This window comes from Felis catus, chromosome E2 (assembly GCF_018350175.1).
Source record: "Felis catus isolate Fca126 chromosome E2, F.catus_Fca126_mat1.0, whole genome shotgun sequence".
Lineage (NCBI taxonomy): Eukaryota > Metazoa > Chordata > Mammalia > Carnivora > Felidae > Felis > Felis catus.
This window is the reverse complement of record NC_058382.1, coordinates 14,728,546-14,755,708: the sequence shown is the minus strand read 5'-3', so window position 1 is coordinate 14,755,708 and position 27,163 is coordinate 14,728,546. Positions and strand designations below refer to the sequence as shown.

General features: G+C 55.0%; 2 protein-coding genes across 13 annotated transcripts; both read right to left on the bottom strand.

The window, feature by feature from the left end:
• Nucleotides 1–742: 742 nt before the first annotated feature.
• Nucleotides 743–26,761, bottom strand: LRFN1 (leucine rich repeat and fibronectin type III domain containing 1). Of its 9 annotated transcripts, XM_023245397.2 has the most exons (6): nt 12,666–12,724; nt 10,007–10,124; nt 9,352–9,478; nt 7,637–7,691; nt 5,775–7,217; nt 743–2,474 (listed from the first exon to the last, which is right to left on the bottom strand). In XM_023245397.2, the coding sequence occupies exons 5-6, from the start codon at nt 7,178–7,180 to the stop codon at nt 1,568–1,570; spliced, it is 2,313 nt and encodes a 770-aa protein (XP_023101165.1). In that variant the 5' UTR covers nt 7,181–7,217; nt 7,637–7,691; nt 9,352–9,478; nt 10,007–10,124; nt 12,666–12,724; the 3' UTR covers nt 743–1,567. The 9 variants fall into 9 exon arrangements, with proteins under 9 accessions (XP_023101165.1, XP_023101163.1, XP_044902813.1 ...); XM_023245395.2 differs by lacking the exons at nt 9,352–9,478; nt 12,666–12,724 and adding an exon at nt 26,663–26,761; XM_045046878.1 differs by lacking the exon at nt 9,352–9,478 and having other exon boundaries at nt 7,637–7,771.
• Nucleotides 17,873–27,163, bottom strand: GMFG (glia maturation factor gamma). Of its 4 annotated transcripts, none has more exons than XM_011289879.4 (7): nt 26,844–27,163; nt 21,912–22,008; nt 21,735–21,784; nt 20,867–20,916; nt 18,879–18,961; nt 18,286–18,359; nt 17,873–18,103 (listed from the first exon to the last, which is right to left on the bottom strand). In XM_011289879.4, coding segments are annotated over exons 2-7 (330 nt in total). In that variant the 5' UTR covers nt 21,913–22,008; nt 26,844–27,163; the 3' UTR covers nt 17,873–18,031. The 4 variants fall into 4 exon arrangements, with proteins under 4 accessions (XP_011288181.1, XP_006941348.1, XP_003997865.1 ...); XM_006941286.5 differs by lacking the exon at nt 26,844–27,163 and adding an exon at nt 26,663–26,802; XM_003997816.6 differs by lacking the exon at nt 26,844–27,163 and adding an exon at nt 22,433–22,572.

Below are 27,163 nucleotides of genomic sequence, written 5' to 3'. Positions count from 1 at the left end.
GCGACCGATGAGCATTTTCCCTCATCCCCTCCCCCAGGTTGACTTTGGATACCCTCAGCTAACCAAGGTCTTTGGGGCCATTCCCTGGCCTCCAGATGGATGCCAGAGGCAATATAGTGTAGTAGAGAGGAGTCGATACTGAGGTCAAACTGCCAGCTACCCTATTTCCCCATCTGGGGGCCTTGGGATAGTGCCTTTCATTTCTCCCTGGTTCAGATTCCTGACTATAAAATGGGATTAAACATATCCACTTCAAACAGCTAGCGGTCTGACCTCAGAGAGCTGAGCTGTGCTTAGCCCATGTGCAGAATGAACATCCACCAAGCTGCTCAGCAGTAGAGTTCTATGGTTAGGAATACAGACTCAGAAGTCAGGCTGCCTGCCTTTTCCAATCCCAATTTTGCTACCTTCTGTTCTGGCTGTGTGACCTTGGGTAAGTTACTTAACTTTTCTGGGCTCAATTTCCTCATCTGCAAAACAGGATAACAGTGCAGGTGTACTAGGGTTGTTCAGAGGATTAAATGTCTTAAGTGCTTGGCACATAGTAAGCACTCACTAAATTTTAGCTGTTATTTTTATTTTTCCCCACCTCTAAGCCAGAGGACGGGAAACTATCTGCAAGTATCCCTGGTCCCAACTAGCCGTCCTTCCTACAGTCTCACTTGAGTCGGTACGCTGTAATTCAGATCACACACACATATCCCCCCAAACACACGGACACACAGAGGTCAGCAGAGCGGCCTCAGACACAGAAAAAAGTTTAATTCTGCTGCGGCGGAGGGTCCCGGCTCCGGCAGGGAGGGGAGGATTTGGTTTTGGATCTTGTTCATGTGGGGGGTTATTTGGGGAAAGAGGAAGGGATAGGGGAGACTCTGGTCCTTCCAGTGGGACCTGCCCGGGAGAGTGTGTAGTGGGAAGAGGTAATCAGGAGAGAGAGGGAGACTGGACAAGATATGGGAGGGAGAAGAGACGGCGGGACAGAGAGAGACAAATAGGGAAGGACAGAGACATAAGACAAAGACGACATAGGGCGGGACAGAGAGGAAGGGAACAGAGAAAGGGGGACCCCCAAGCCAGACCCGACGGGACCAGGGAGGTGAATGGGGTGGGGGTGGGGGCTTTGGAGGCCGCCGCGGGACAGAATAGGATCTAGTCCAGCCAGATACAAGAAATGGGCCCCTCGCCCCTGCCCCGGTCCCGGGCGGGGGGAGGGGGCTCGTGTCTCAGTGCTGCAGTGTCGGGGGGGCCCTGCCCCTCCCCGCGCTTCGCTGTGTAAGGCACCGGCTCCAGCGAGGTCCGCGAGCGCGCGGGGGGAGGGGCAGGAGGGGGACGAGGAGTCCTTGGAGGAGGGGGGCCCGGCTGCCCGCCCCCTAACTCCCCCGGGCCCGGGGGCGCGGCCAAGAGCTGCAGACGAGGCAGCCTCGCCCCCTTCAGGGAGGAGAAGGGCGCGTCTCCCCCTCCAGTCTGACCACTAGGCGCCGTGCTTTCGCCCCCGAGTCCTGCCCCAGCGTCCGGGTGGCTGGGCGTTTGTCCGCGGCACCCAGGCGTCCCGGCGCCCGCCCGCCGCTCAGACGGTACTCTCCAGCATCCACTCGGTGCTGGTAAAGGCCAGGCGTGCCCTGGCGGAGCCCAGCCCCAGGTCTCCGTCCTCCCCGGCCGCGCCCCCTCCGGCCCCGTCCAGGTGCGGCGTGGACCGGTGGCGCTTTGTCCGCCGGGCGCGGCGCGGGTAACTGTGGCTCTGGAAGAGTGCCCCGTAGTCCCCGTCGAACGAATAGCGCTGCTGCGGCCTCGGCCGGGCCGGGGCCCCCCCAGGAACCAGAGCTAGAGTGGGGGGCGCCGAAGCTGGCGGCCCCAGGGCCCCGGAACGGCTCCTCCGAGGGCCCGCCGTGGCCCGAGACTCCTCCCCAGAGATTTCCTCAGACGGCAGCAGGCACAGCGAGGTGGCTGAGCCGCCCAGGGAGCGTCCAAGGACGGCCTCTGGCTCGGTGGAATCCATCTCGGCGGCGGTGGCCTTCGCCTCGACCGCCAAAGCGGCAGCAGCTGGGGACGTCACCTCGCGCAGCGCCTCGTAACGGTCTTGCGCCGGCGGGGGCGGGGCCTGCGATGCGCCTGCGCCGTTGGTCTGCGAGCACACGTGGCTGACCCGCGGAGGCGACCTGGAGGTACCCTTGACGCGGCGGCCATCTCCGTCGCCGTAGACCTTATAGCGGATCATGAGCAGAACGATGAAGACGAGGACCGAGGCGACGATGACGCCCCCAATGGCGATGATCATGGTGCCACCCAAGAAATGGGCCCTCAGTGGGCGGCAGGGCGCGGGATCCCCGGCAGTGGTAAACTGCACACAGCCCACCACTCGCGTGGCCGGCAGTGCAGTGGCCCCGTCGTCGTAGACTGCCAGCACGCACAGGTCGTAGGCGCGGCCTGCTGCCAGATCATTCACCAGGAAGGTCTGGCTGGTGGATGGGATCATCCTGCAGGAGGGGACGGCATCAACACTGGGTTAGCTCCACTATGAACGGTACTGCTTCATTTGCGTGTCCCATCCGTGGTGACCAACAGGGAACAAACCATGCATTCCTACCGATATTTCACTCTCTATGGGACAACAGCAGCCATTCAAGCACCAAATGTACATCCTCTCAGGACCACTGCTACAGGCCACGCCCCTCATCTGCAAGCCCAGACCTCAGAACCACTCCCTGTGGTGTTTCATCACCTGCTACGATAATATCTGCCATTCGTGTTCCCTCGTCTACATATCCTGGACCTTGCCTGGGAGGAGTACTATAGCTTTTAAATCCTGCCCTGAAGGAACATGCCTTTAATTTGGGTCAGCTGCCATTCAGAGTCTCTGATCTATAGATTTCCATCCTTGAAGGGGCCCCAATACTATATCCTGCATGTCCCATCCTCCCTCAAGTGGACACCGAAGTCCACTCACACCCCCTGTCTTACTGCTACTGGGACAACGGATGCTCTTCTAGTTTCTTTTTTCTACGTATTCCCATCCTTTCCGGGAAACCATGATACAGGCCACGCCCCTCATCTGCATGTCCCACCTTGGGTACATACGTCTAGCCGCCTTCCAGGAAACCATGATACAGGCCACGCCCCTCATCTGCATGTCCCACCTTGGGTACATACGTCTAGCCGCCTTCCGGGAAACCACGATACAGGCCACGCCCCTCATCTACATGTCCCACCTTGGGTACATACATCTAGCCGCCTCTGTCTATTTCCAAGCCCCTCAACTACATATGCCCACCCACCAAGGGGACCTGGCTATAGGCCACTCCACTTCTGATTGACCAATCACTTCCAAGCCACACTCCACAGGGCCTACTACAGATGGTTTCCCTACTGTGCCTGGGACCATGTCCGCTCTTTGCGTGTCCTGCAATATCGATCACCTTGTGTTCATGCTGTGCCCCATACCACGAGAGGTCGTGAAATCATGCCCCCAGGGTAAATTTCATCCACAATCGGGTCAAAGGTAACCAAGCAAGCATGCCACTCTCTTGCTATAGGCCCCTGCCTTCTAACGAGGGACAGTGCAAAGAAGTGGTTATGCCGACAAAGCCTGGGGGCCTGTGTTTGAGTCTCTCTGCTGCCCCTTGCTAGCTCTGTGACCTTAGGCAAGTTTCTTAACATCTCTGTGCCTCATTTCCCCAAAATGGAGACAGTAAGAATTCTTCTGTCTTCTTCATAGAGAAAGTGTGAAGTATGAATGAGTTAACCTACCTAAAGCCTGGCACTGGATAATTTCATCATGATTAGCTTGCATCCCACCCAGTGCTGGCCAGTCACCCTCACCGTGGCTCACACTTTACTGCCAATGGCACTCTTCCCCAGCTGGAAGAGCATTCCCACTAGGCCTTGACCCTCTTCTGTTGGGCACATCTCTTCTGTGCTGTTGGCCACATCCAGCCTTGGCTAAGCCAGGACTGCCACATCCACATGGATTTGTATGCCCAGCACTCAACCTCACAAGCTCCCCTCACCTAAAAATCTCATAGTGGGTCGCCAGAGACAAGGACTGTTGCCCAAGACCATGTGGCAGGAGCTCCATCTCCTCTGAAAGGCCACGCCCCCCCCCCCCCCCCCCTCCACAGGCCTCTAGCCCCTCAGCAACTTCACATTCTCTCTAACAAGCCACCTCTGCCATCTCTGGTCCTGAAGCCCACCTCAGCTCCCTTATAGCCAGAGCCAATCTTCAAACCAATAGATTTCAAGTATGGTCCCCATCCCCCCCCACCCATAAAGGCCTACCCGCTTTTCCAACTCACCCCCTGCCTGCCATTTCACACACTGTCCCCCACCCCTTCCAGCCTTGGGCCCCTGGCTGTAAGTCTTCCTCCTCCTCTCATCTCCTCTCCCAAAGAGCATTGGATTCCTCTTGCTCCTTTCCCCCAAAGTAACCAGTTGCTAGGGGCTCCCCACTTTTCAAGGACAGAGGCTGGCTCCTTAAGAAAGCTTCAGCCCATGTGTCTCTAATTGGCTGCAAGACGCAAGCAAGCAGCAGAGCAGGCTTCTGGTTGGATGTCACCTCCGCCCGTGGCAGCAGTGAGGAGGTTAACCCCTGCAGCACCATAGCACAGGCATCTGCAATGGGGGACAGAGGACTGAACTGTGGCCTTGAGGGGAAAGGAAGAGAACAGGGGTCTGTTGCCCTGCTGGGGACACAGGGCCACCAACGTCTGCATACATGCATGGTCTGAGGGTCTGTGAACCTCCCCTCACCGCACCACACAGAGGCTAAGAGAGAAGAAGAGAAACAGAGAGTTGGAGAGACACAGAAACTAAAAGCTATTGACAGAAATGTATTATCCTTCTCCCCTAATCCCTGCCTGGCAAAAAGGAGGGGCTCGATAAATGTGTGTTCAATGTATAAAGGGCAAGATTAGGAGTTAGAAGGGTTAGGGCTGGAATCCTGGTCACTTCCTCTGTGACCTTGAGCACGTGATTCCCCCCACTGAGTCTCAGTTTCCCTGTCTATAAAAAGGGAAGGGGGATCATGACTGCTTCATGGCAGAGTTGGGAAGCTCAAATGAGATAGCACAGGGCCTCGCACGGAGCAGGGGCTTGGTGCCTCATAAGGACAGGAGGGAGAGACGGGACAGACAGAGGCAAAAGCAAGAGAATTGATGGGAGAAAGTAGCCCTTTAATGCCTGTCTATGCTGTACAGATCTGTCCACACCAGGGCAAGGGCTGCTAACCCAGTGGATGGTGGAAATAACTTAGGTGTGTCTATAAAATGGGAGGGGGTATCATTATTGCTTCACAACAAAGTAGGGAGGATCAAATGGTCATTTATATATTTTTCTCATACTTTTCGTTCCTGATTCGTTTAATGTACCTGATGTGTTGCTAACAGTAACACTGGTATGGGTTAATCATAAGTGTGTGAGAATATGTCATGTTCCAAAATGTTTAACTGACAAGGTGCAGAATCAAGCACCCTCGGCCAGCAGTGACCTAGACCATGAACCCCAGAGAGCAGGGATGCTGCTGGGCACGTTCACTATTATAACTCCAGTGCCCGGCCCTAGTCTGGCTCGTGTGGGTCCTCGACGAAGATTTACTAAACGCAGGAAAACCAGAAAGAGATAGGGAGACAGAACCAGAGAGGAGGAGACAGGGCGGGTGAGGGCCCAAGACAACTCCGCATGTCCATCTAGAGAACCACAGCTGAGCAAGAAGGCCAACGGAGTGGGCAGATGGGAGGGTGGGCCCCTGGAGGAGGTAGAGGTCCTGGGACTGCAGCACCCACCTGTAGACAAGGGAGTCATCTGCGGAGCTGTTGTACTGGACCTGGTACATGCGGATGCCGGGCACGGGCCTCTGGGCCGGCCAGCGGATGAGCACCGAGTTCGAGGTGAGCTCGGCCGCCACGAGCCGGCGCTCAGCGGCCGATTCGTTGGCACCGGGTCGGCCGGGCGTGGCGATGTCTGAGGAGCCGGGCTCAGTGAGGGGCGGCGGGGCGGCCGGCGGGGGCGCCATCAGAGGCAGGGGTACCACGCACACCTCCACGGGGGCCGTCGCTTCCCCAGCGGCGTTGGAGGCGATGCACGTGAAGGTGCCACTGTCCCTTAAGGTGGTGATGGTTACATCCAGTGTCCCATCCCCCCGAACCCGGGTCCGGCTCGAGTTCCCCAGCAACCGCCCATCGGGTGCGACCCAATGCACCACGGGCTCAGGGTCACCCACAGCGCGGCACCGCAGGCTGACCGCCTGGCCCTCCACCACCAGGGCCCGGCCCCCCGCCTGCCGTGTAATCAGCGGGGGTTCACACAAGAACTCCTCCTCGGGAATGGACCAGAAGTAGCGGTCGGTGAGGTGCTCCGGGGTGGCGCACGTCTCCAGGTCGTCCTCTCGGGTCAGCCGCCGCAGCCACAACAGCTCGCAATTGCAGTGCAGAGGGTTGCCGCCGAAGCTGACCGTGAGCGGCGTGGGCGGCTTCGGCCCCGAACCTTGGGACCTCAGGAAGAGCCCATCGGGGGGCAGTTTATGGAGGCGGTTGGAGGTCATGTCCAGGCGAACCAGTTTGTGCAGCTGCACAAAGGTACCTTCAGCGATATGGTCGATGAGATTGTGGTCCAGCGTGAGGGTGTTCAGGTTCACCATCTGGCCCACAGCCTCCCACGGCAGGGCCTCGAGATTGTTGTAGGACAGATCCAGGTCCTCCACGGTGGACAGGAAGGCGTCGAAGGCAGCTGACTCGACCCGGCGGATCTGGTTGTTGCCGAGGATCAGGTGGCGAAGGTTGCCCAAGCCGTGGAGCTGGTCGCCACGCACCTCGGCCAGGCGGTTGCTGTCGAGGTGCAGGGCGCGGAGGGCGCGGAGGTCAGCGAAGGCGCCGGCGGCCACCTGGCCGATGGTGTTACGGGACAGGGTGAGGTGCACCAGGCTGGTCATGTTGGCGAAGTCTCTGCGGCGGACGGCCGCGATGAAGTTGTCAGTGAGCCGCAGCTCCACCACGCGCCGGTCGATGGCCGGCGGCACGAAGAGCAAGCCGGTCTTGGCGCACAGCATGGTCAGCGTGGGCGCCACGTTCTGGCAGATGCAGCGGCCGGGGCAGGGCTGCCCACGGGATGCCCCGGCCCAGAGCAGCAGCAGAAAGGGCAGGGCGGCAGGTGGCGGCGAGGGGAGCGCCGAGGAGAAGGGGCCCGGAGCCATGGTGCAGAGGGAAGGCAGGAGGAGTGGGGCGGGAGACCTGCAAGGGAACGAGACGGGTTACCCAGGCACAGGGCTTGACCACCAGCCTGGCCACCCACAATGTCCTGCTAGAAGTCTGCCTCAGGTCCCTGCCTTCCTGACATCCAGTCTGAACAGAGGCAGGACTGATCATCACCTGGCATGCGTTTGTTGTTAACACACAATATTTCCATGCTGGTTAGTAAATTACACGGCCCTCCACCCCCCACCCCCAGGGTCCTAATCCCAACTCTGACCTTCCTCTAGGAGGCCCAGACCTCTCATGATTTTCCAACCAGAGGGGTGCGGTGACACCTGGCCCAGTCTGGGCCTTCCAGTACCCACTAAATATTTTTAAAAATCAGGGTTGACTAGGGTTTAAGGTTGTGGATTTCAAAGCCATAGTCCCCGGGTTCAAATTCCAGCTCTGACACTTACTAGCTGTGTGACCTCGGGCAAGTGTCTGAACCTCTCTGAATCTCGGTTTCTTCATCTGTAAAATGGAGATAAAAACAGGCCTTACCTCTGTGAGGATTAACTGGATCAATGAGCATAGTGTACTTAGAACCGTGCCTGGAACATAAAATGTGTTCAATACGTGTTGGTAATTATTCTCATCATGATCATTGAGGGCCCGATATATGCCAGGTACAGAAGTGTGCACTATTATTAAGAGTAAGTGCTCTGAAATCAAACAGACTCAGGTTCAGTCCTGGCTCCCCACTAGCTGGTTCTGTGACCGCAGACCAATGATTTCCCCTAACTAGGCCATAATTTCCTAATTTGTACAACGGGATGACAATCATACCATCTTTGCTGGGTTGTTGCAAGGGTTCAGTGAGCTCATTCATTGGGGCCACTGAGCACAGGGCCTGACACCCAGTAAGTATCCAGTAAATGTTAAGGGGAACCACTACCACCACCCCCCCCACACACACACCCTTGGGAGTGGCAGAGGGAATCTGAAGTTAGGAGGCGCTGAGAAAAACACAGCAGTCTCCGTCCCAGTCTTGGGAAGTCCTTCTCTGAACCTGGCTTCATCCTGGGCTCTGGTGAGCTCCCAAACAGCGGGCAGACTTCCACGCTCACATCAGCGGGCACATACAAGGCCCCATACATGCCCACACTCACACACACCCTCACACACTCACGCTATGCCTCTGCTCCAGGCAAAACCTTCCGGCAGGGATTCCCCTGCGGCGGCTGCAGCCCACGACATGTCAGTTCCCATCACAACACCGGGTGGGTGGGGGGGGTGAAGAGGGAAGGATGGGAAGGGGGCGTCCCTGAAACTGTTTTCACCCCACCCCGCACCCAGTCCCTTGCTGGCCCACCTCCTAGGGATCTGCAGTTTGGGGCTGTGGCCTGCTGTGGCCCCGGTCCTTCAGCCTGTGGGGAGGGGGACCAAGAGAGTCAGAGAGAGAGGGGCAAAGAGACAGGGAGAGACGAGTGGGCAAGGGGGGAGATGCGCTGGCAGACACAGAGACACAGAGTCAGAGAGAGAGACAAAGGGACAAAAAGAAAAAGAAGCTGAGGGGCACCTGGCTGGCTCAGTCAGTAGAGCATGTGACCCTTGATCGCAGCGTGGCGAGTGCGAGCCCACACTGGGCAAAGAGCTTAAATAAATAAATAAATAAATAAATAAATAAATAAATAAGGAAAAGAGAAAGACTCTGAAAGAAAGGTGCAGAGGCAAGGAGCCAGCCTGAAACCAAGACAGACTGGAGCACTAAGAAGGGAGGAAACAGGCAGAGAAGGGCGTTGAGCCCAAGAGATGGGGAGAGGAAGAGTGAGGGAGAGGCGGGAAGTGATCCTAAGAGATTACAGAGAGACCAAGATGGAGGAAGAGATAGAGACAGAGGGACAGCGCCCGGGCTGGAGAGAGAAAAAGAGGCAGAGGCAGGGCATCCCACCATCTCTGAGCACCCCCTATTAATTTGTCTTGCGATCCTCCTGGGATAAATCTCTGTATCGAATGGAAAACCTGAAAGGCGGAACTCCTGAGTTGGGAGGCCCAGCTCTGCACCTGCCTGCCTGTGGGGTCTCTAAGGCTCAGAACCCCGATCTATGAAACAGAAGTGCCCAGTTTTGCCTCCCACAGCTGGGGTGGGACTCGAGTCGAAGGGATAATAACAGCAATGAAAATAGCTAACATTTCTTGAGAGGTAGTGCAGCATCGCAAGAAAGCATCTGGGCCTGGCCGCTCAGGTTCACACCCCAGTTCCCCGTTGCGCGACTCGAATCCAGTGACTTCCCCTCTTTGTGCCTCAGTGTGCTCCTCTGTAAAATGGGGTAACAACAGCACCTACCTCATGGGGTTGTTATGAAGTATAATACACTGTAACATGTTCAGAATAGTTCCTGACAGACTAAACACTACATAAGTGTTAGCAGCTATTATTAACATCATCACCACCATCATCATCATCATTATTATCGTATCATTTTCTCTGCCTCTCTCCCAGCCACTAGCCGATCAGTCTACCAGGAGATCTTTCCACATGCATGCACGCACACACACACACAAAATGGTAAACCATGTCGCTCTCCAAATGCAAGGTTCACTTCATGTCACGAAACTCTCTGTACCCCCTACTGATATCATCAGGAGACTTCCTTGTCCCAACCACCTGACCCACCCAGAGAGGGGATGCTTCCAGGCCCGAAACCCCCACCTACCACCCATGCCCTGGCTCTACCACGGGCCCTGATCCAAACATGATGCTCCTGATCTTGTTGTCATGGCCGCCCCCCCCCCCCGCCCCGGGGTCCCTTCGACACTGCCATACCCTGCCCTGAAATCCATACCAGGCAGGGCTCCAGGCCTCCAGCTGGCTCAGAACAGGCCCAATCACTCCACATCTCTCTCCCCAGCCTGAGGGACCCCACTCACCTCTCTGCAGGGAGTTAGGGCCTGGGCCGGTACCTGCAAAGGAACAAAATGACCCTATTAGCATCCTTCTGGCTCCTCTTTGAAGACCTGCCTCAGAGACCATCTCAGCCAAGGAAGTCCCTGGTGTGATCATTCTCTCAGCCCTCCTGCTGCAGGCTCTGCATAGGCTCAGACAGACCCAGTGAGTTGTTTCTGGAATCCAGGGAGTCTGGGTCTCAGGACTGTTCACCCTCCAAAACCCAGGAGTCCGGGGCTTTAACTCTTTGTCCTCTGTGGGCCCAAGAAGCCTGGAACCCCAGCCCCTTCCCCTTCCTTCCACCCTGGTGTCTACAACCCCAGCTTCCTCCTCCTTCAAACTCCAGAGTCCAGGTCTCAGTTTCTTCCTTTCTCAAGACCCAGGGATCTGGCCTCCCAGCAGCCTTCTCAGATCCAGGATTCCAGGCTTCCAGTCTCCTCTTTCCAGAGTTCACATCCTAGTCCTCCAACTTCAAAGAGCTGAGAGGTACTGGGGGTAGGAAAGAACCAGCGGTCCCCATCCTTGCCATTACACCATTGTCACACCAACATGTGTGGACATGCCAAAACCCACATGGGCCCAAGTCTCTACATCTGGATTTCTATGGACCCACCAGCATGATGTGTGCCCCCCACCCTCCATGGCCTCTTAGCCCAGCCTGTGGACGCCCTTGTGTCCTTGGACCCCCTGGATGGACCCCAGCATACCACGGGTCACACCACATGGGCCCAAATCTCACTGGGCCAAGAAGTGGGGTCAGCCTTATGCCAGGAAGACAGGCACATGTGTGCATACGCCCTGCACATAGACCAATCCCCAGAGACCAACACTGACACATAAATGGACTCACAACATAGACCCACACCCTCAAGGTTGACACAACCTGCACACAACCTGCACACAACCACACACGTACAACATTGACTTTCCCTTGCACATTCATATATACATATGCACACACACAACAGAGAAACCCATGTGCCTTCTTGCAGACAATCGGATACATGCACCTATAAGAGAGAAACACGTGCACACTAGCCAACACACAGGGGCACACACATATAACATATACTCACTTGCACAATCAAAGATATACAGGTGCATGCTTTTAAACGTCCAAACAAACACACTCATACGCACTCATACAACTTCACATATCCCCACGATGCATGGTCACAAAACTGATATATCCCCACACCAACAGATGCCCAAATGCACACCCTAGCTGATACACACCTCACACACATGACACAGAACTACAAGCACACACAGACACACAAAACTGATACACAAACACACAGGCACAAAAAGATTCACCTTGCACAGACATTCTGAGATGTTCACTCATAAGACACATGCTCACACAACAGCCCTGTGAGGGATTTACACACTTCCAAAATGCATACACAATATTGAACCACGGTAGCATAGTCAACAGATAGGCATAGATTCACACTCACATACAGTCATGAACACATCCCTCCTGGCCCTGAGGTGCCCCCACCCCACCTACTTCCCAGGCCAAAGAAATCCTAGCATCCTTCCCTCCCAGCACATCCCCCCCCCCCAACCCCCAACCAAGGCACAAGCCAGGGCCTGAGGTCAGAGTTCGGCAGGTGGAGTCTCAAAGGGTTGGGGGACTGAGTCCCAGAGCCCCGCCACAAGGCAGCCCAGAGGTCCCCGGGCCTGGCCATCTGTATGCCGGCAAGTCCGGCCCCATCTGCGGAGATCTGGCGGGCGGGGGGGGGGGGGGGATTGGGGTGGGGTGGGTGGGGAAGGGCTGGGTGTGTGCCCCTCCCCTCGGGCCCATCTGTCCATCCCTCGGCCTCTCATCCCTCCATCTGTCCACCTACCGGCCGCCCATCCCCCCCACCCCCAGCCACCGGGAAGGGGAAGACATGGCCGTCTCCCCCAAGGACCGCTGAGGACCCCCCAATTGACATAGACCGAGGGAGCGGCAAACTCCCCTCCCCCAAAGCCACACAGAGGCCTGGTCCCACAAGGAACGAGCCCCAGCCCCCGGCCGGGAACCTGACGTGGACGCACAGACACACACCCTCGGAGACACACAACCCGCAGACACACACATACACACACACAAATGGACACCAGGACGGGCACACCCGGCTACACAAACCCTCGGATGGACATCCAACCTGGACACAAACACCCAGCGCAGCCAGCCCCGCGCACACACTCGTGGGGGGGGGGGGGGGAAACACACACCTGGGCACACAACCCACGCACACACACCTGCACACAGCCCCTCCGATGGGCGCGCGACAGCCCCCCAGACACACAGCCAGAGGAGCAGCCGCTCGGGGGACACACGCGCGCGGCCGGACACAGCACCTCGGCTCGACACCCAGCACACACCCGGATGGCCACACAAGCAGGGCGCCGCACACGCCGGCGCCGGGCACACACAGGGCCGCGCGAGCGCACGCCGGGCCCGCCGCAGCGCCGCGGACACACACTCACACGCTCGCACGCTCACACCCGCGCTCCCACCGGCGCCCCCGCCCGCCGCCTCCCCGGCCGCTGCGGGCCGCGCTCACCCAGCCCGGGGGGGCCCCGGGCCCGGCCCCGCCGCCGCCGCCTCGCTCCGCGCCATGGTGGGGGGAGGGCCGGGGGAGGGGGCGCGGTGCCGCGGGGCCGCCTCCCTCCCGCCTCCCGCCCTCCCTCCCGAGCCGCCGCCGAGCTCCGCCCTCCGCGCCGCCCGCCGCCGGAGCCCAGCCGCCACCACCGCCGCAAGGGGGGAGGGGGCGCCGACCGGAGGGGGCGGGCGGGGCGGCCGCGCAGCCCAGACCCCCGCTTCGGGGCCCGCCGCAGACCCCTCTCCACTGCGGAGCCGCCGGCCCGCCCCCGACCCCTCCCCAGCCCCACCCCCAGCCCTGCCGGCTTCCCCAGAGACCCCCAGACCACGCCCCAACTGGCGTGGGGACTCGGCGGAGATCTCGGGAGCGTGTCCCAATACCCTGGGGAACCTCAGGCCATGCCTTACCTCCTTGGAGGACCCAGACCATGTCCTACAGCCACCCAGGACCACCAACCATGTCCTACTCTCCTTGGTGACCTCAGACTCTGCCCCATACTCCATCGGGGACCCCAGACCATATCCCAGCACCTAAGGGGATCCGGAGCACCCCCATCAGGGACCCTAAATCATACCATAACATTCAGGTATGAATGTTACCACGCCCCAGAGAGGACCCAAACCATATATCAATATCTAGGGAGACACCAGATCATGTCTTACTCCCTCTGGGGACCCAAACCACATCCTACTGCTTCTTGGAGACCCCAGCAGGTCCTTCCACACACCATTCCTTGACCCCCAATAGGGACTCCAGACCATGTCTAGTTTCTAGGAGGACCCCAAAATGTCTCTTATTCCCCCTAACTTTCCTCATTACCCCCAGTTAGACCCCAGACCATGCTCCCCTCTAAGGCACCCCTTGGTTTCCAGAACCCCTGATTTGCCCCAGATTCTTTCCCTGCATCCTTCCTGTTCCTATTCTCTCTTTTGGACCCGGGAGACCCTTCCCCTTCCCTGTGACTTCCGTGGATACCAGGATTCCTTACTCCCTCCTTGGTTAGACTCCTTTCTTGCCCAACTCCTATTCAATAGCTGACCCCTAGCCCCTCCCCCAAATCCCACTGAGTGTCTCTGGCCACTCTCCACCTCTTTCTGAGATACTCACCAGACCCCCAAACCCAGCAAGGCCTCCCCTCCAAATCCACCTTATTGCAGTCCCTGGCTCCCTGGCAGCTCAACCCCTTCCAATTTTGGATCCTGCTGTATCAAGGTCCTCTGCCAAACCCCTTCCCTAAATTCTTCCTAGTCACGTCATGGCACAAAGCCTGCCTGCCCCCCACCCCCAGATCAAGGGCACCTCTGCAGAGCCTCCCCTCTAGTAAACCTTAACCCCACTCACAACCATTAGATGCCCCCCCCGAAGGACACTCACAATCCCCCCCCTCAGTCTTCAGATTCCAACATCACCACCACTACCACCACCGCCACCTCCCACCCTGGTTCCTGGTGCTCCCTGATGGGATACGGAGGTCCAGGGCTGGGAGCACAGAGAGAGAATAGTAACAACAGCAAAAGTGGACACATGTCCAGCACTGTTGTGCGCCAGGAATGGTTCTATGGGCTTCACATACATGACTTCAGTTAATCCTTCCAGGAGCCAGACGAGGAGGCCCCATCACATCCTGATTTTACAGATGAGGAAAATAAAACCACAGAGAGGTTAGGTAACTTGCCTCAAGTCACACAGATAAGGGAAAGGAAGGGGAGGGCGGACCTGGGATGGACAGGAGGGAAAAAGACAGGATGAGAAGATAGATGAAAATTAGAGAGACAGAGATCCTCAGAGATAGGGAAACAAAAAGCCTGAGCCCAAGCAGAGAGCCCCACCCCCACCCCACAGACTGAAACTCTGGCCCCGCCCACCTCTTGACCTCTTCCCAGAGCTCTGGTTTCCCTGTCCCAACCAACCATGATCTTTCTACTTCTCCAATATATCAGTTCATCACAGCTCCTGGGGTCTTTGCACTCTTTCCCCACTGTAGTGATTCCTCCTTTTCATCCAAGTCTTAACTCAAATGCAATCGCTTCAGAGAGGCCTTCCTTTCCCAGCCCCAGTTCACACCTGCACCCCTACCAATTGTCCTCATGTCTGCAGGTTACTCTGAAATACATAAAAAATAAGATGGATTGACGGAAGGGTTGATGGATGGGTTTATGATAAAGCAAGTAAGATAAAACATTAGTGGTAGAATTTAGGTGGTGGGTATATGGGTGTTCACTGTAAAATTATTTTCAGCTTTGCTGCCTGTTTGAAATCTTTCATAATAAATGTTGGGAGGTGAGCCAGAGGGCTCTCCTAGAGACTAAGGAGGCAGCAAAAGCATAGTCCCAACAGGTCCCACTATTTCTATCTATCACATCACCTCATTTTATTTCCTACATGGCACTTATGCTTGTTAATCATCGTGTTTGCTTCTTCGCCTCTTTACTGTGTACTTATCTGTTTATTGCCTATTGTCTAGTCATTGATCTATAAGCCTCCTGAGGGGAGTGGCATGGGCACCACTTTTCTCCGGTGTCCACAACAATGAACGGCACCCAGGAGGTGCTCAGTAAAGACGTGTTCTTGAATGCCTCTTAGGAGAAGGCCTGGGAGCCGGGCCCACTCCAGACTCACTGCAGGGGCCACACTCAGCAATAAACATAATGCCCCAGCCTGGGGTCACTGGAAGGGAAGGGGGATACCCCGGGGGGGGGGGGGGGAGTGGGGGCGGGTAGAGAATGTCCCCTAAGGTCAGGGAATGTGAATTGGCCTGAAAAGAGGGCAACAGGTAGAAGTTTCCCTCTGCGTTGATTCCTGACCCAGATTTTCTAACAGAGACCCAAAACCATTCTCACACTTCCACAGTTCGGCCCCGCCCCCAAGCCTAGGTCCACCCGGTCTCCAAGACTCCGCCCAAAGCAAAACTCCCCAGCCCTTTCTGACCTAAGTTTGCCCCTCAGGCCTAGGTCCACCCACCAATCCCCCCCCACACTTGGCCCCTGCACCCCCCCCTGCACCTTAAACTCCACCCCAAAAGCATCTAGCTTTCAGGCCGGGCACTGGTCCCTTTTGCCTAGTCCTTTTGCCATTCTCAGTTCTGCCCTAAATCCCGTTTCTTCCTCTCCAACATAAGCCCTACTTTCCTTGAAGGTTAGCAAGAAGTGCCCCCAGGGAAAACCTACAGCCTGGATTTAAAAATTACGGAGCCTGGATCTGCGGAAGCCCAGGAGAAGGTTGGTGGAGAGAAGGTGGTCCCTAGTTTGTTTGGGGGCCCCTTGAAGGAGTGGCCCCAAAGCTAGAGCCACGCCCCATTGTGCTGACTCTCCATTGGATAGTGTATTCTGTTATGGCCTCTCTGATTGGTTCGCCCACAATCCCTCTAGCCAAACCTACTCTGCATTGGGCAGTCCCTAGAGCCACCCTCTCTGATTGGTCCTTGCTTTCCAAACTCCCTGCTCCTGATTGGGCAACTCCTCGTACATGCTTCTTTCTGATTGGATTGTTTGCAATCATGAGCCTGGATGCCGACAGAAGTTCAACTACGTGGGGAGGAGGAAGAGCTGATTCCCTAAACCCCCTGCCTGAGAAAGGGAGTGGCCATTGACCACCAGATAGCCTTGAGTTGGAAGTTTTAACTGTACAAACCACTACCAGTGGGACTTCAGGCAATTACTTTTGGCTTTGCCAAAATTTTTGCCTCAGTTTACTCATCTGTAAATTGGGGATAATAAGGATGCCATCTTCATAGGGTATTGTAAGGATTAAATGAGTTAATACCTATAAAGTGCTTATGCAAGTACCTGGCACATAGGAAGCCCTCAAGCAGAGCGTTAACTGTTATTAATTTGATCACGTAAGTGCATGACCTTGGACAAGTTCTTTTGCCTCTCAGACCTCTGCAGGACGGCAGTTGCTTGGCCTCTTAATCGAACGGCCCCTCCTATCCCCAGCCCTCTTCTTCCATCTCTAGCCATCAGAGACTGAGGCTATGATCAGAGGGAGAAGTAGAGACGTGCCTGGCCAGAGATGGGGTGGGGAGGGCACCAGGACTGGTGTCAGAGAGGAGCTCAAATCCGCCCCTCCCCCAAATGCTGGCAGGGGGCGGAGAGAGGGGGGCGACTTATCTTTGCAAAGGGCTGGTCCAGTCTGGAAACAAGGGGGGCAAGTGTTGAGTTGAGCGGAGTGGTGAGGGGGATGGTGTGCTCTGGCGGGGAGGGCTGGGGAGGGCTTGGAGCTGGGCTTGTGGACCCTCCCCCAGGAATGACAGGGCTGGGGGAGGGGCTGCCCAAACCCAAGGTCATTGTGTCATTGTTTCCATGGCAACGAACACCTCTCAACAGGGAACCTGGAAGGGGCGGGGGGGGGGGGGGGGAGGGAGGTCCCTGGATCTGGGGACAGAGGGAGGAACGGAGACCAGGAGGAGAAGCAAAGAGAGAGAAAGGGTGATTTATCTCTGTGAAGACCTGCCCATCTCAGAACTCTCGGAGCCTGGTACACCGTGGGTGCTCAATAAATGTCCCTCAGGGACAAAGAGAGCCTGAGAGAGTCAAAGGCTCAGAGATGCCAGAAGAAAGAAAACTCTCCAGACGGGGGCGGGTAGGGTGTCCCTTTCCTGCCCTTCAACCTCATACCCCTCAGGGGTCCACTGAGAGTCCAGGATCCTCTCCCCTATCCCAGTCTGGGGCCCCCAGGCCTACCTAAGTACACAAACCACTCACCCCAGCAACTCCCTTGAAGCAATTACATTTGATCCTTTAACAACTTTTCTGCCTTTAAATTCTTCCTGCCTGGGGGCTCGCTGAGGAAAGTGGCATTCAGTGCCGGCTAATGTCTGATGCCCCTAGAGCCGGGGGTGGGAAAGTGGGAGGAGGGAAAATGGGCGCTCGGCCTCGTTTTTCCTCTCAGGAATCCAGGTGTCCTTATTCCCCTTGGGAGTGGCCCCTCCTGGATTCAGATATTTTCCCATTCCTCCAGGAAACCTAGCCCCCCTTCCATCCTCCCACCCACCCACCCACCCACACACCCACACACCCTAGAAAAACCTACAGGCCCCTCCCTTTCTGAGAAATCTTTTCCTCCAGGGACTCACGGCCATCCACTTGGTCTGCCTGCCCTCTGCTGGCCCAAGGCCGGTACTGCAGGGACTGTGGGCTAGGGCCCACAATGAGAAACAAACTGAGAGCTGAGGATCTCTTGCATTTTAATTTCTTTAAACTCCTCCTGCTGAGGAGTTCTTGCATTTTAATTTCTTTAGGGTTTCGGATGTTCAGGTCCTTAGGGGGCCGAGTTCCCAGTCGCTTCAGGAATTCAGACATGAGGATTTCAGTTCCCCAACCCAGAGGTCAACGAAAGAAAGACAACTTCTCTTGGAGCCAGGCCTCGGTGAGGTCTTCGGTGGTGCGGATTTCGAACACCTGGGCGGGGAGAGGTCTCAGCGTTGAGATCCAATCAGGAACTCAGAGGGCGAGCACGCCGGCCCCTTCCTCCCTCAGAATTGGAGTCCCGGACCCTCAGCCCATCCTCCCTCAGACCTGGAAGCCCAGACCCTCCCCCTCCTCCTCCCTAACCCTGGGGAGCTCCAGCCCCAGGCCCAGACCTTCGTGAGCTCCGCCGTCTGCACCAATCTGTTTTTACTCCCCGCATACATCATTTGTTGTTCAGGCTTGCAGCCTGCATGGGAAAAAGGAGAAGGGAGCATAACTGGGGGACCCCGGTTATCACTCAGGCCCTAGCAACGTCATACAGGCCCTGAAGTTTTTCTAAGGGTCTTGGGAGCTGTTCCAAGGTGGTCTCTTGAAGCTCTACTCAGAGTTTTGGGACTTGTTTGGGGGCTTGCTATTCCGAGGGTTCCTGGAGATGGTTTAGAGGCCAGACAGGGCTTCTAAGGAAAAGGAAGAGGCTAACTTGCTTATACACCTTGGGACTGAGGAGGATGGGTGGTTTCTTAAAGAATCTGAGCCCCCACCCCCACCCCGCTGCCCTCCCAACACCCACACACCACACACACACACACACACACACACGCACACACCACATGCACCACACGCTCCCGTACTCACCAAGTCACGTATACACACATTCACACAGTGCCCGCGCACACGTACCTGCACCCACACACACGCTCTCACATGCCGCACACACAGCATCTAAGACCCCCCCTTATCAGGACAGGTGTCAGCTGTGTCTCACCCACGGGGCTGGAGAAGATGAAACACAAGGGGTAGGACACTCGGCCGTCCTCGTGCACATACTTGTAGCTGTAAACCACGAACCTACACCAGTGAAAGGGGATTCAAATTCAATACTTCGGCCCAGCGCCCAGGTCCAGGGCCCGTTGCCGGAGCCCACAATCTTGAAATCTTGCCTGAGTCTGAGGGCCTAGGGTTAACAGATGAGACCCAGGACACTGGCCTCAAATGCAAAATGAAAATCAAATAGGAGGTGCTTGTTCGATTCACAATAACCGATGACATAAGTGCTATTATTATCCCCATACTACAGATGGGAAAACTGAGGCCCAGAGAGGTAAGGTCACTTACCCGAGGTTCTGTGGACAGAGGAAAGATTTGAGCCCAGGAAATTCAGTGCCGGAGTGTAAGGGCTCAAGCACTATGCAGTACTGTCCAGAGCTCTAGATCTCTGGCCTGAGACTAGGGCCAGCCACATAACTTGTCAAGCCCAGCGCAAAATGAACACATGGGGCCTGTTGTTCCAAAGGCAGGAGAAAGGCTGTTCTTCTTCTGCAGTCTGTCTCCAGGCTGACTGTGGTCTTTCTGTTTTTTTTAAGTTTACTTTTTTTGAGAGAGAGAAAGCATGTGTGAATGGGAGAGGGGCAGAGAGACAAGGAGACACAGGATCCAAAGCAGGCTCCAGGCTCTGAGCTGTCAGCCCAGAGCCCGATGAGGGACTCGAACCCACAAACTGGGAGATCATGACCTGATCTGGAGTTGGATGCTTAACAGACTGAGCCACCTGGGCGCCCCGTGATTACAGTCTTTTCACGTTTGCTACATAAAGTCAGGCTCTCTTGGGCATGAGCACACACGCAGGGGAAGTACAGCTGCTTGCAGACAAACCCTGGAACTTGTCATGCAGGGGGTGTGTGCCAACCTTGACCCTGACTCTGACCCTCCCCCGACATGTGCACTCAGGCCCCTGACTGGGGCAGAGGGCAGCAGCACTCACTGGGTGGCAGTGACCAGGGGAGAAGCTGTCCAGGGCTGGAGGAGGGACCATGTGTGAGCCAGAGGAGGCTCCGAGCCCCCAGCACATGCTCCATTGTCCTTTCAGACCCTTACACAAAACACAAATTCAAAGATAAAACCATAAAAAATTTCCAGATGGCAGGCAGCCGCAGAGCATTAAGCCCTGTGTTCGAGGGGCACCTAGGTGGCTCAGTCAGTTAAGCATCCAACTCTTGATCTTGGCTCAAGTCATGATCTCACAGTTTGTGAGTTCGAGCCCCACATCGAGCTCTGCATTGACAGTGTGGAGCCTGCTTGGGATTCTCTCTCTCCCCCTTTCTCTCTGTCCCTTGTCTACTCTTGCTCTCTCTCTCTCTCTCTCAAAGTAAATAAACTTAAAAAAAAAAAAAAAAAGCCCTGTGTTTGAGGCTTCCCTTCTGTGGATGAGGCCCAATGTGACTATACTTGTCAGATACCTAGGAAGCTGATCCTGGCTGAGATCTAGAGCCTGAGATTGAGGATTGCAATCCCGGGGCACCCAAAATTCACCCCAGTGGAGATGAAAACTCTAAACAGACTAGATTTCATAGAAGGGTCAAAGAGCTCCTCCATACAAAAAGCACCAGCCTCGTGTGGCTTCACACAGGATTCCCTCCAATCGCTAAAGGTCGAATAACTCCTCTGCCGCCCCAAATATTCTCGTGCGTTGAAAAAGGAAATTTTTTTTCATTTTTTGTTTAATGAAATGCAATAAGGAGACCGAAATCTAACAAAGTTTGTACCCAAAGGAAAAAATAATCCAGCTCTAATGTCACGTGACTGTCAGTATAAAACTCTGCAATAAACAAAAGGTCCTGGGGTGTGAATTCGTGGCCTCAAACACGGATCAGAGCCCGTGATTAAGACAGGAATCCAAGGGGGCCCCTCTGTCTCTTCCTTCATCATTACCCGTCTCCCCCTGGCCTGACCCTCCCCTTCCTTCCCCCACAATACCTCGGCTGTCTCTCTGGCAGCTCTGTTTTTAGTTCCTCTGGAGAAATGTTCTGGGGGGGGGGGGGGGGGAGAAAAGACTGACATTAAAGAAGCACTTCCAAGCACTTGCCAAGACACTGGTCTAAGAAACACACATAGATCAACTCCTTGACCTTTCCCACAAGGCTGTGGGGTAGGTTCTGTTATTACCCCCACTTTACAGGTAAGCAAACTGAGGCCCAGAGTTGTTACGACACCTGTTCAAGGTTGCAGATAGCGAGCAGCAGGATTCAGATTTGAACCTGGGTTCAAATCGTAACCATTTGCTGCACTGCCTTTCAGAGGACCTGAGAGAGCCCAGCTCCTGGCCAATTCCCCCTCCCGTCGATCAGCCCCAGCGTCGCCTCCGTGGGCCACCCTCCCCCAAATTCTTACCACGATACTATGAAGTAAGCTTTATTATCATCCCCATGTTACTGATAAAGACAGCGAGGAAAGAAAGGGTGGGCTCTACCCTTTTACAGGATTTCCACTCGTTTTTTTTTTTTTTACTTCTCTGGAAACTCTCATTTAAGTGCCAATAAAATATCGTCACCGTCATCATCATCATTTCACTGAGCCAGGCCTTCTTCTAAACCCACTACAAGGATTAAATCATTGAATCCATAGACAACCCTGAGAGAGAGGTACCGGTATCCCCATTTCACAGATGAGGAAACAGACCCATGCAGGTGAAATCTCTTGCCTCGAGTCACAACTGAGCCGGAACTTGACCCCCAGGCCTTTCTGGCCCCCAGTGTCAAGCTCTGAGCATCAGTTCCAGCCCCCTGGCTCTCTCAGTCCCACCCTGCACTTCTGGGGGGGGGTCCCATCCCTCCCAGCCCCTCACCTGAAATTCTTCCTCCAGCACCACCATCTGTCGGTCTTTGTCCACCTTCACTGGGGAGGGATGGCACACAGGGGTTAGACGCCCCTTCCATCCGCCCGCCCCCGTGACACTGGCGCAGACTTCCTTGTTTGTCCCCACCCCTTCACCCATCCTTCCAGGGGAGAAGATGACACTCACTTATTATGGCTGCGTTGTCCGTCTCTTTTCGGAAGCGAAATTGCCTCAGCTTTTCCTTTAGCTCTGGGTCCACCTCGCACACCACCAGGGAATCAGACTGCCAGGGAAGCCCAAGCATAGCTGAGCTGACCTGGACCCAGCCCCTGCCCCCTTCCCCAAACCTCAGTTTCTCCACTGGTAAAGAGGAGGGCCCTGACAGCTCATAGGATGCTTCTGTGAACATTAGGAAAAAGTGCCCTTTCCTTAGGGCAGACACTGTCCCTTACCATGCACACCCTTGGGGTGCAGAGTAGAGGCTGGGCTCCAGCCCTCTCAGCAGGCACACTTGGGGAACGGTCAAGGGGACCCAAGGATCTGCCTGCCTGGGGCTCAACCCGGAAACGGCATCTCTCTTCCCCCCAGCCAGGCCCTTTGCCACAGGGGTCACCCTCCTAGCCCCTGACCTCTATCCCACAGCCTGACCTTCACCCAGGCACACTCCCAGCCCCCAGCCCTTCCCATACAACCCCTGGCCCCCTGACCATGACTTTTCTGTCCACAGGCCTCTTCTTTTCTCAGTTCCGCTGTCTTCTAGGGGTGGGGACCAAGGCTTCAGGGGGCGGGGTGTGGGGCAGGGGAAAGGTTTCATCCACCACCACATCCTGTTTATGCCCATTCTGGGACAACTGTCTCAGAAGGCCCCTCCCCTTCCTTCCTTCCCCTCATCTGCCAGGACCTCCCAGGCTTTGCAATCACCTAGACCTGGGTTCGAATGCTGCCTTGCTGTGTGATCCTAGCTAAATAACTTCGCCCCTCTGGTTCAGGATTCCTGTGAGGATAAAATAGCTTCACATCCCTCCTGGTATGGTGGACATACTCAATACAGAGTAGATAACAATGAGCTCTTTAACTCCTCCCCTCCTCCAGGAAGCATTCCTGGATCTCTCCCATCTGGAATATTTTAATTCTGGAGCAGAAAAGGGGGAACTTAGGGATGTTTGCTAATCAAACTGTCATTTGTTGTGCCGATGGGGAAATGGAGGCTCCAGAGAGCCCAGGTAATGGTGGATTTTTTGCCTGCCATTCAACCTCAGGGGCCTAATAATCGGCCCTACAACAGTGGTGTTCAATTCTGTCAGACTGGTACCCCCTTTTTTATTAAGTGCATTTTGTGTTGCCCCTTTCCCACTCTGAAATGAAATTCCTGGGTAATGTAACCTACTTATGTACATAAATTCCTCCCCCCCGAATCAATATAATGTCCTGTCATACAAAGGAGAAATAAAAGGGAATGTAATGTATGGGAAAATTCCATGTATTTCAGTGAGAAAATATAAGCAAACCAGAGACTCTTCATAGGGGCACCTGGGGGGGGGGGTTCAGTCGGTTAAGCGCCGGACTCTTGGTTTCATCTCAGGTCATGATTTCTCAGTTCATGGGTTCGAACCCCGCATCAGGCTCTGTGTTGACAGCGCTTAGCCGGCTTGAGATTCTCTGTCTCTCTGTCCTCTGCCTCCACTTGCTGCCTCTCTCAAAAATAAATAATCATTAAAAAAAAGAATCTTCACAGGTCCCAGCTCCACATTGGCTGGCCCGCTGTGCTGGCCCCATGGACAAGTGTAGTGAACAAGCTTCCCTCAAGCCCCTCCATGGGCACTGGTTCCCACCCTGTCCCATCTGCTTACGGTCTCACTGTGGCTGTCCTCCGTCTCTCTGCATCACCAATGTTCCCACCCCCACTGGATCTTTCCTCTCGGCCTCCACGTGGGGTTATGTCTTCCTTTTTAAACACTAAGAATCCTGGGGCACCTGGGTGGCGCAGTCGGTTAAGCGTCCGACTTCAGCCAGGTCACGATCTCGCCGTCCGGGAGTTCGAGCCCCGCGTCGGGCTCTGGGCTGATGGCTCAGAGCCTGGAGCCTGTTTCCGATTCTGTGTCTCCCTCTCTCTCTGCCCCTCCCCCGTTCATGCTCTGTCTCTCTCTGTCCCAAAAATAAATAAACGTTGAAAAAAAATTAAAAAAAAATAAATAAACACTAAGAATCCTATCTTCCATCCAGCCACTGCCCATTCATTTCCTTCCCTTTTAGCAAAACTTCTAGAAGGAATCGTCTACGCTCACTGCCTGCAGTCTCTCCTCCCAATTTTCTCTTCAACTCTCTCCCAGCAGGTTGTCACTCCTGTCCCCATTCCCTGACATACCCTTGTCAGGGCCACCAATGACCTAATGGTCAATTCTCAGTCTTCATCTGTCATGTGCTGTCGGCTGCATGTGACACCGTCCATCACTCCCTGTGCCCTGATACACTTTCTTCACTTGGCTTTCAGAACAACACCCTGGCCTGGTTTTCCTCCGAGTCCTCTAGCTGCTCCTTCTTGGCTTCTCTTGCTGATTCTTCCTTTTGACAGTGGGGTGTTCTAGGGGCTCAGTCCTTTGTCCCTTTCTCTTTTCCATTTACCTTCCTCGCCTCCTGATCTCATCCAGTTTCTCAGCTTTCAAAGGGGACACCCTCAGTATTTCTCCAGCCTGGGCCTCCCCCTGAACTCTAGACTCCTACATGCAGCTGCCCAGCAGATGTGTCCACCTGGATCTCAGTCATCTTTAAATTTTTTTTTAATGTTTATTATTTGGGAGAGAGAGAGAGAGAGAGAGCAAGCAGGGAAGGGGCAGAGAGAGAGGGAGACACAGAATCAGAAGTAGGCTCCAGGCTCTGAGCTGTCAGCACAGAGCCCGATGCGGGGCTCGAAGTCACAGACCGCGAGATCATGACCTGAGCTGTAGTCGGCCACCCACCTGACTGAGCCACCCAGGCGCCCCATGGATCTCAGTCATCTTTAACCCAGCTCAGCATACATCAGAACTTCCTGGTTCTGAAATTCAAAATGTAACCAGAACCTGCCCACTTCCCACCCGCCCCACCACCACCATGGCCTGTACTCTGGTCCTGCCCAGCAGCCTCCTCCCTGTCCTCACTCTCCCAGCAGCCTCCTCACTGTCCCCCTGTTTCCCCTCACACAGTCTACTCTTCTAGAGTACTCTCTAGGACTGCTAGAGGGATCCTAATAAAACCCAAGGCATACAACATACTTCCTCTGTCAAAATCCCCCTATGGTTCCATATTATTTGGGTAAAAGCTAAAGTCCTTACAGTGGCCTTTATCTGCCACCACCCCTCTTCAATTACCACTTGGACCTTGTCTTCTATTACCTTCCTCTTTGCTCACTTCACTCCAGCCATGTTAATCTCTTTGTGGTTCTGCAAATAATCCTGCCACTGTACCTTTGCATTTGCTGTTCCTTCTCCCTGGAACCGTCTTCCCCTTATGGTTTATCCTTTCATTTCCTTTTTTTTTTTTTTTAATGTTTACTTATTTATTTTTGAGAGAGAGAGAGAGATTAGGGGAGGGGCAGAGAGAGAATCCCAAGAAGGCTCTACACTGTCAGTGCAGAGCCCAATGTGGGGCTCAAACCCATGAACCGTGAGATCATGACCCATGCCAGAATCAAGAGTCAGATGCTGGGGTGCCTGGGTGGCTCAGTCGGTTAAGCATCCGACTTCGGCTCAGGTCATGATCTCACGGTTCATGGGTTTGAGCCCCACATCGGGCTCTGTGCTGACAGCTCAGAGCCTGGAGCCTGCTTCAGATTCTAGATCTCCCTCTCTCTTTGCTCCTCCCCTGCTCCGCTGTGTCTCTCTCTCTCAAAAATAAACAAACATTAAAAAAAAAAAAAAAAAGGCAGACACTTAACCAACTGAGCCACCTGGGTGCCCGAACCCCTTCATGTCTTCAGATACCTGTTCCAATCTCACCTGATCCAAGAGGTCTTTCCCCATCTAAAATAGTGCTGAACTCATCACTCCATCCCCTCGGCTTGCTTTATTTTACTCCATAGTACTATCACTGAGTCACATTGTATTTAGTTATTTATTGTTTGTGTCCCCTCAACCAGAACGTAAGCCTCGGGCGGAGATATTTGTGTGCTTTGTTCCACTGTTGAATTTCTAGAACCTTGAACAGCACCTGACACATACATATTAGGTACCTAAGTATTGTTGGATGAATAAATGAGTCTTTGTGTGTCTTTCAAGCACAACTACTCTATAGGGTGTGAAAGTTTTTGCTTAAATGTAAGGGTAGTGGATGGGGTTTGTGATATCCCCCACCCTGGCATGAAATGACCTTTTCTCACGCCTGCCTTTCTGTCTGGCTGCTCCTTTCGAATCTTCGAGACTCTCGATTCCTTTGCTTAAACCTTAGGTGTCCCCTTCTGTCAGGGTTCTGTTGGGTCCTTGTCTCCATTCACCCTCAAAGCCTCTCCAGGCTAGATCGCTAACACCCACAACTTGAGTCACCACCTCTGGTGATCCTCAAATCTTGGTCCCCAGCCCCAATTTCTCTCTTAAGCTCCAGACCCAGGGCTATGCAGCCTCCTGGCCCCTGCTGCTGGGTGGCCCGCACTGGGCTCAGAATCTTCCAGACCTGTTCTGGGAGGCACCACCAACCCCCAATGCCCCAGACAGGGACCTTTTCTTGGATTTCACCCTCTCTCCCCATCTTCAGCCAGCCAGTCCCAGGGCAGGTTCACTCGGCCTCCTGGGCGTCCCCCCCCCCCCCCCCGTCCACACCCCCTCCCTTTCCCAAAGTCCCCCCTGGTGCAAACGCCTCAGTCCCACCCCGACGGCCTCCCTGGACTGAAGGCCCCCAGTTTTATATTTCCTCCAATCCATGCTCCATATGAAAGCCAGAGCCATCTTTCCAAACCCGCAACTCACCATGACTCTCCCTGGCTTGAAGCCCTTCCATGGCTCCCTAGTGTCCTCAAGACAAACTCCCTCAAGCGGCCAAACACCTGGCCACAGCTCATGTCCCACCGCTCCTGGCCTGGAGCTCTACACTCCATCCACCCCGACCGCATTTTCTTTGAGTTCCTCTAACAAGCCATTTCTCTGTCACCTTCTGGGTGAGGGCCCCCGCTCCGCTTAGTCACCAGATCCAGGAAAGTTTGTGGAATGAACAGATTACAATAGTCAAAGCAACAACTCCCATTTGTTGACGGCCTCCATTGTGCCAAGCGCTTTCTACGCATCGTCTCTTTCAATCCTAGTCCCAATTGAAAGACGAAGCAACAGGCTCAGAGAGGGCTGCGGTGGTAAAAGCTGAGACTCCAGAAACCTGAGCGCCAACTCGTAACCTGGCGGCTCGGCCCAGCTGGGCCCAGGCCTCAGGCCGGGCGTGCAAGAGCGGCGGGGAGGCCCGCCCGATCACCAGGTTCA

Excerpts from the sequence above, each read along its gene's own strand:
- LRFN1 (XM_023245395.2), bottom strand. The coding sequence starts at position 7,180 with ATGGCTCCGGGCCCCTTCTCCTCGGCGCTCCCCTCGCCGCCACCTGCC. Across the intron at positions 2,475-5,774 it reads GATGACTCCCTTGTCTACAG|GATGATCCCATCCACCAGCC; the intron begins GTGGGTGCTGCA and ends CCCCTCCTGCAG.
- GMFG (XM_006941286.5), bottom strand. Across the intron at positions 20,917-21,734 it reads TGCTGGAGGAAGAATTTCAG|AACATTTCTCCAGAGGAACT; the intron begins GTGAGGGGCTGG and ends CCCCCCCCCCAG. Across the intron at positions 18,104-18,285 it reads AGACGGCGGAGCTCACGAAG|GTGTTCGAAATCCGCACCAC; the intron begins GTCTGGGCCTGG and ends CTCCCCGCCCAG.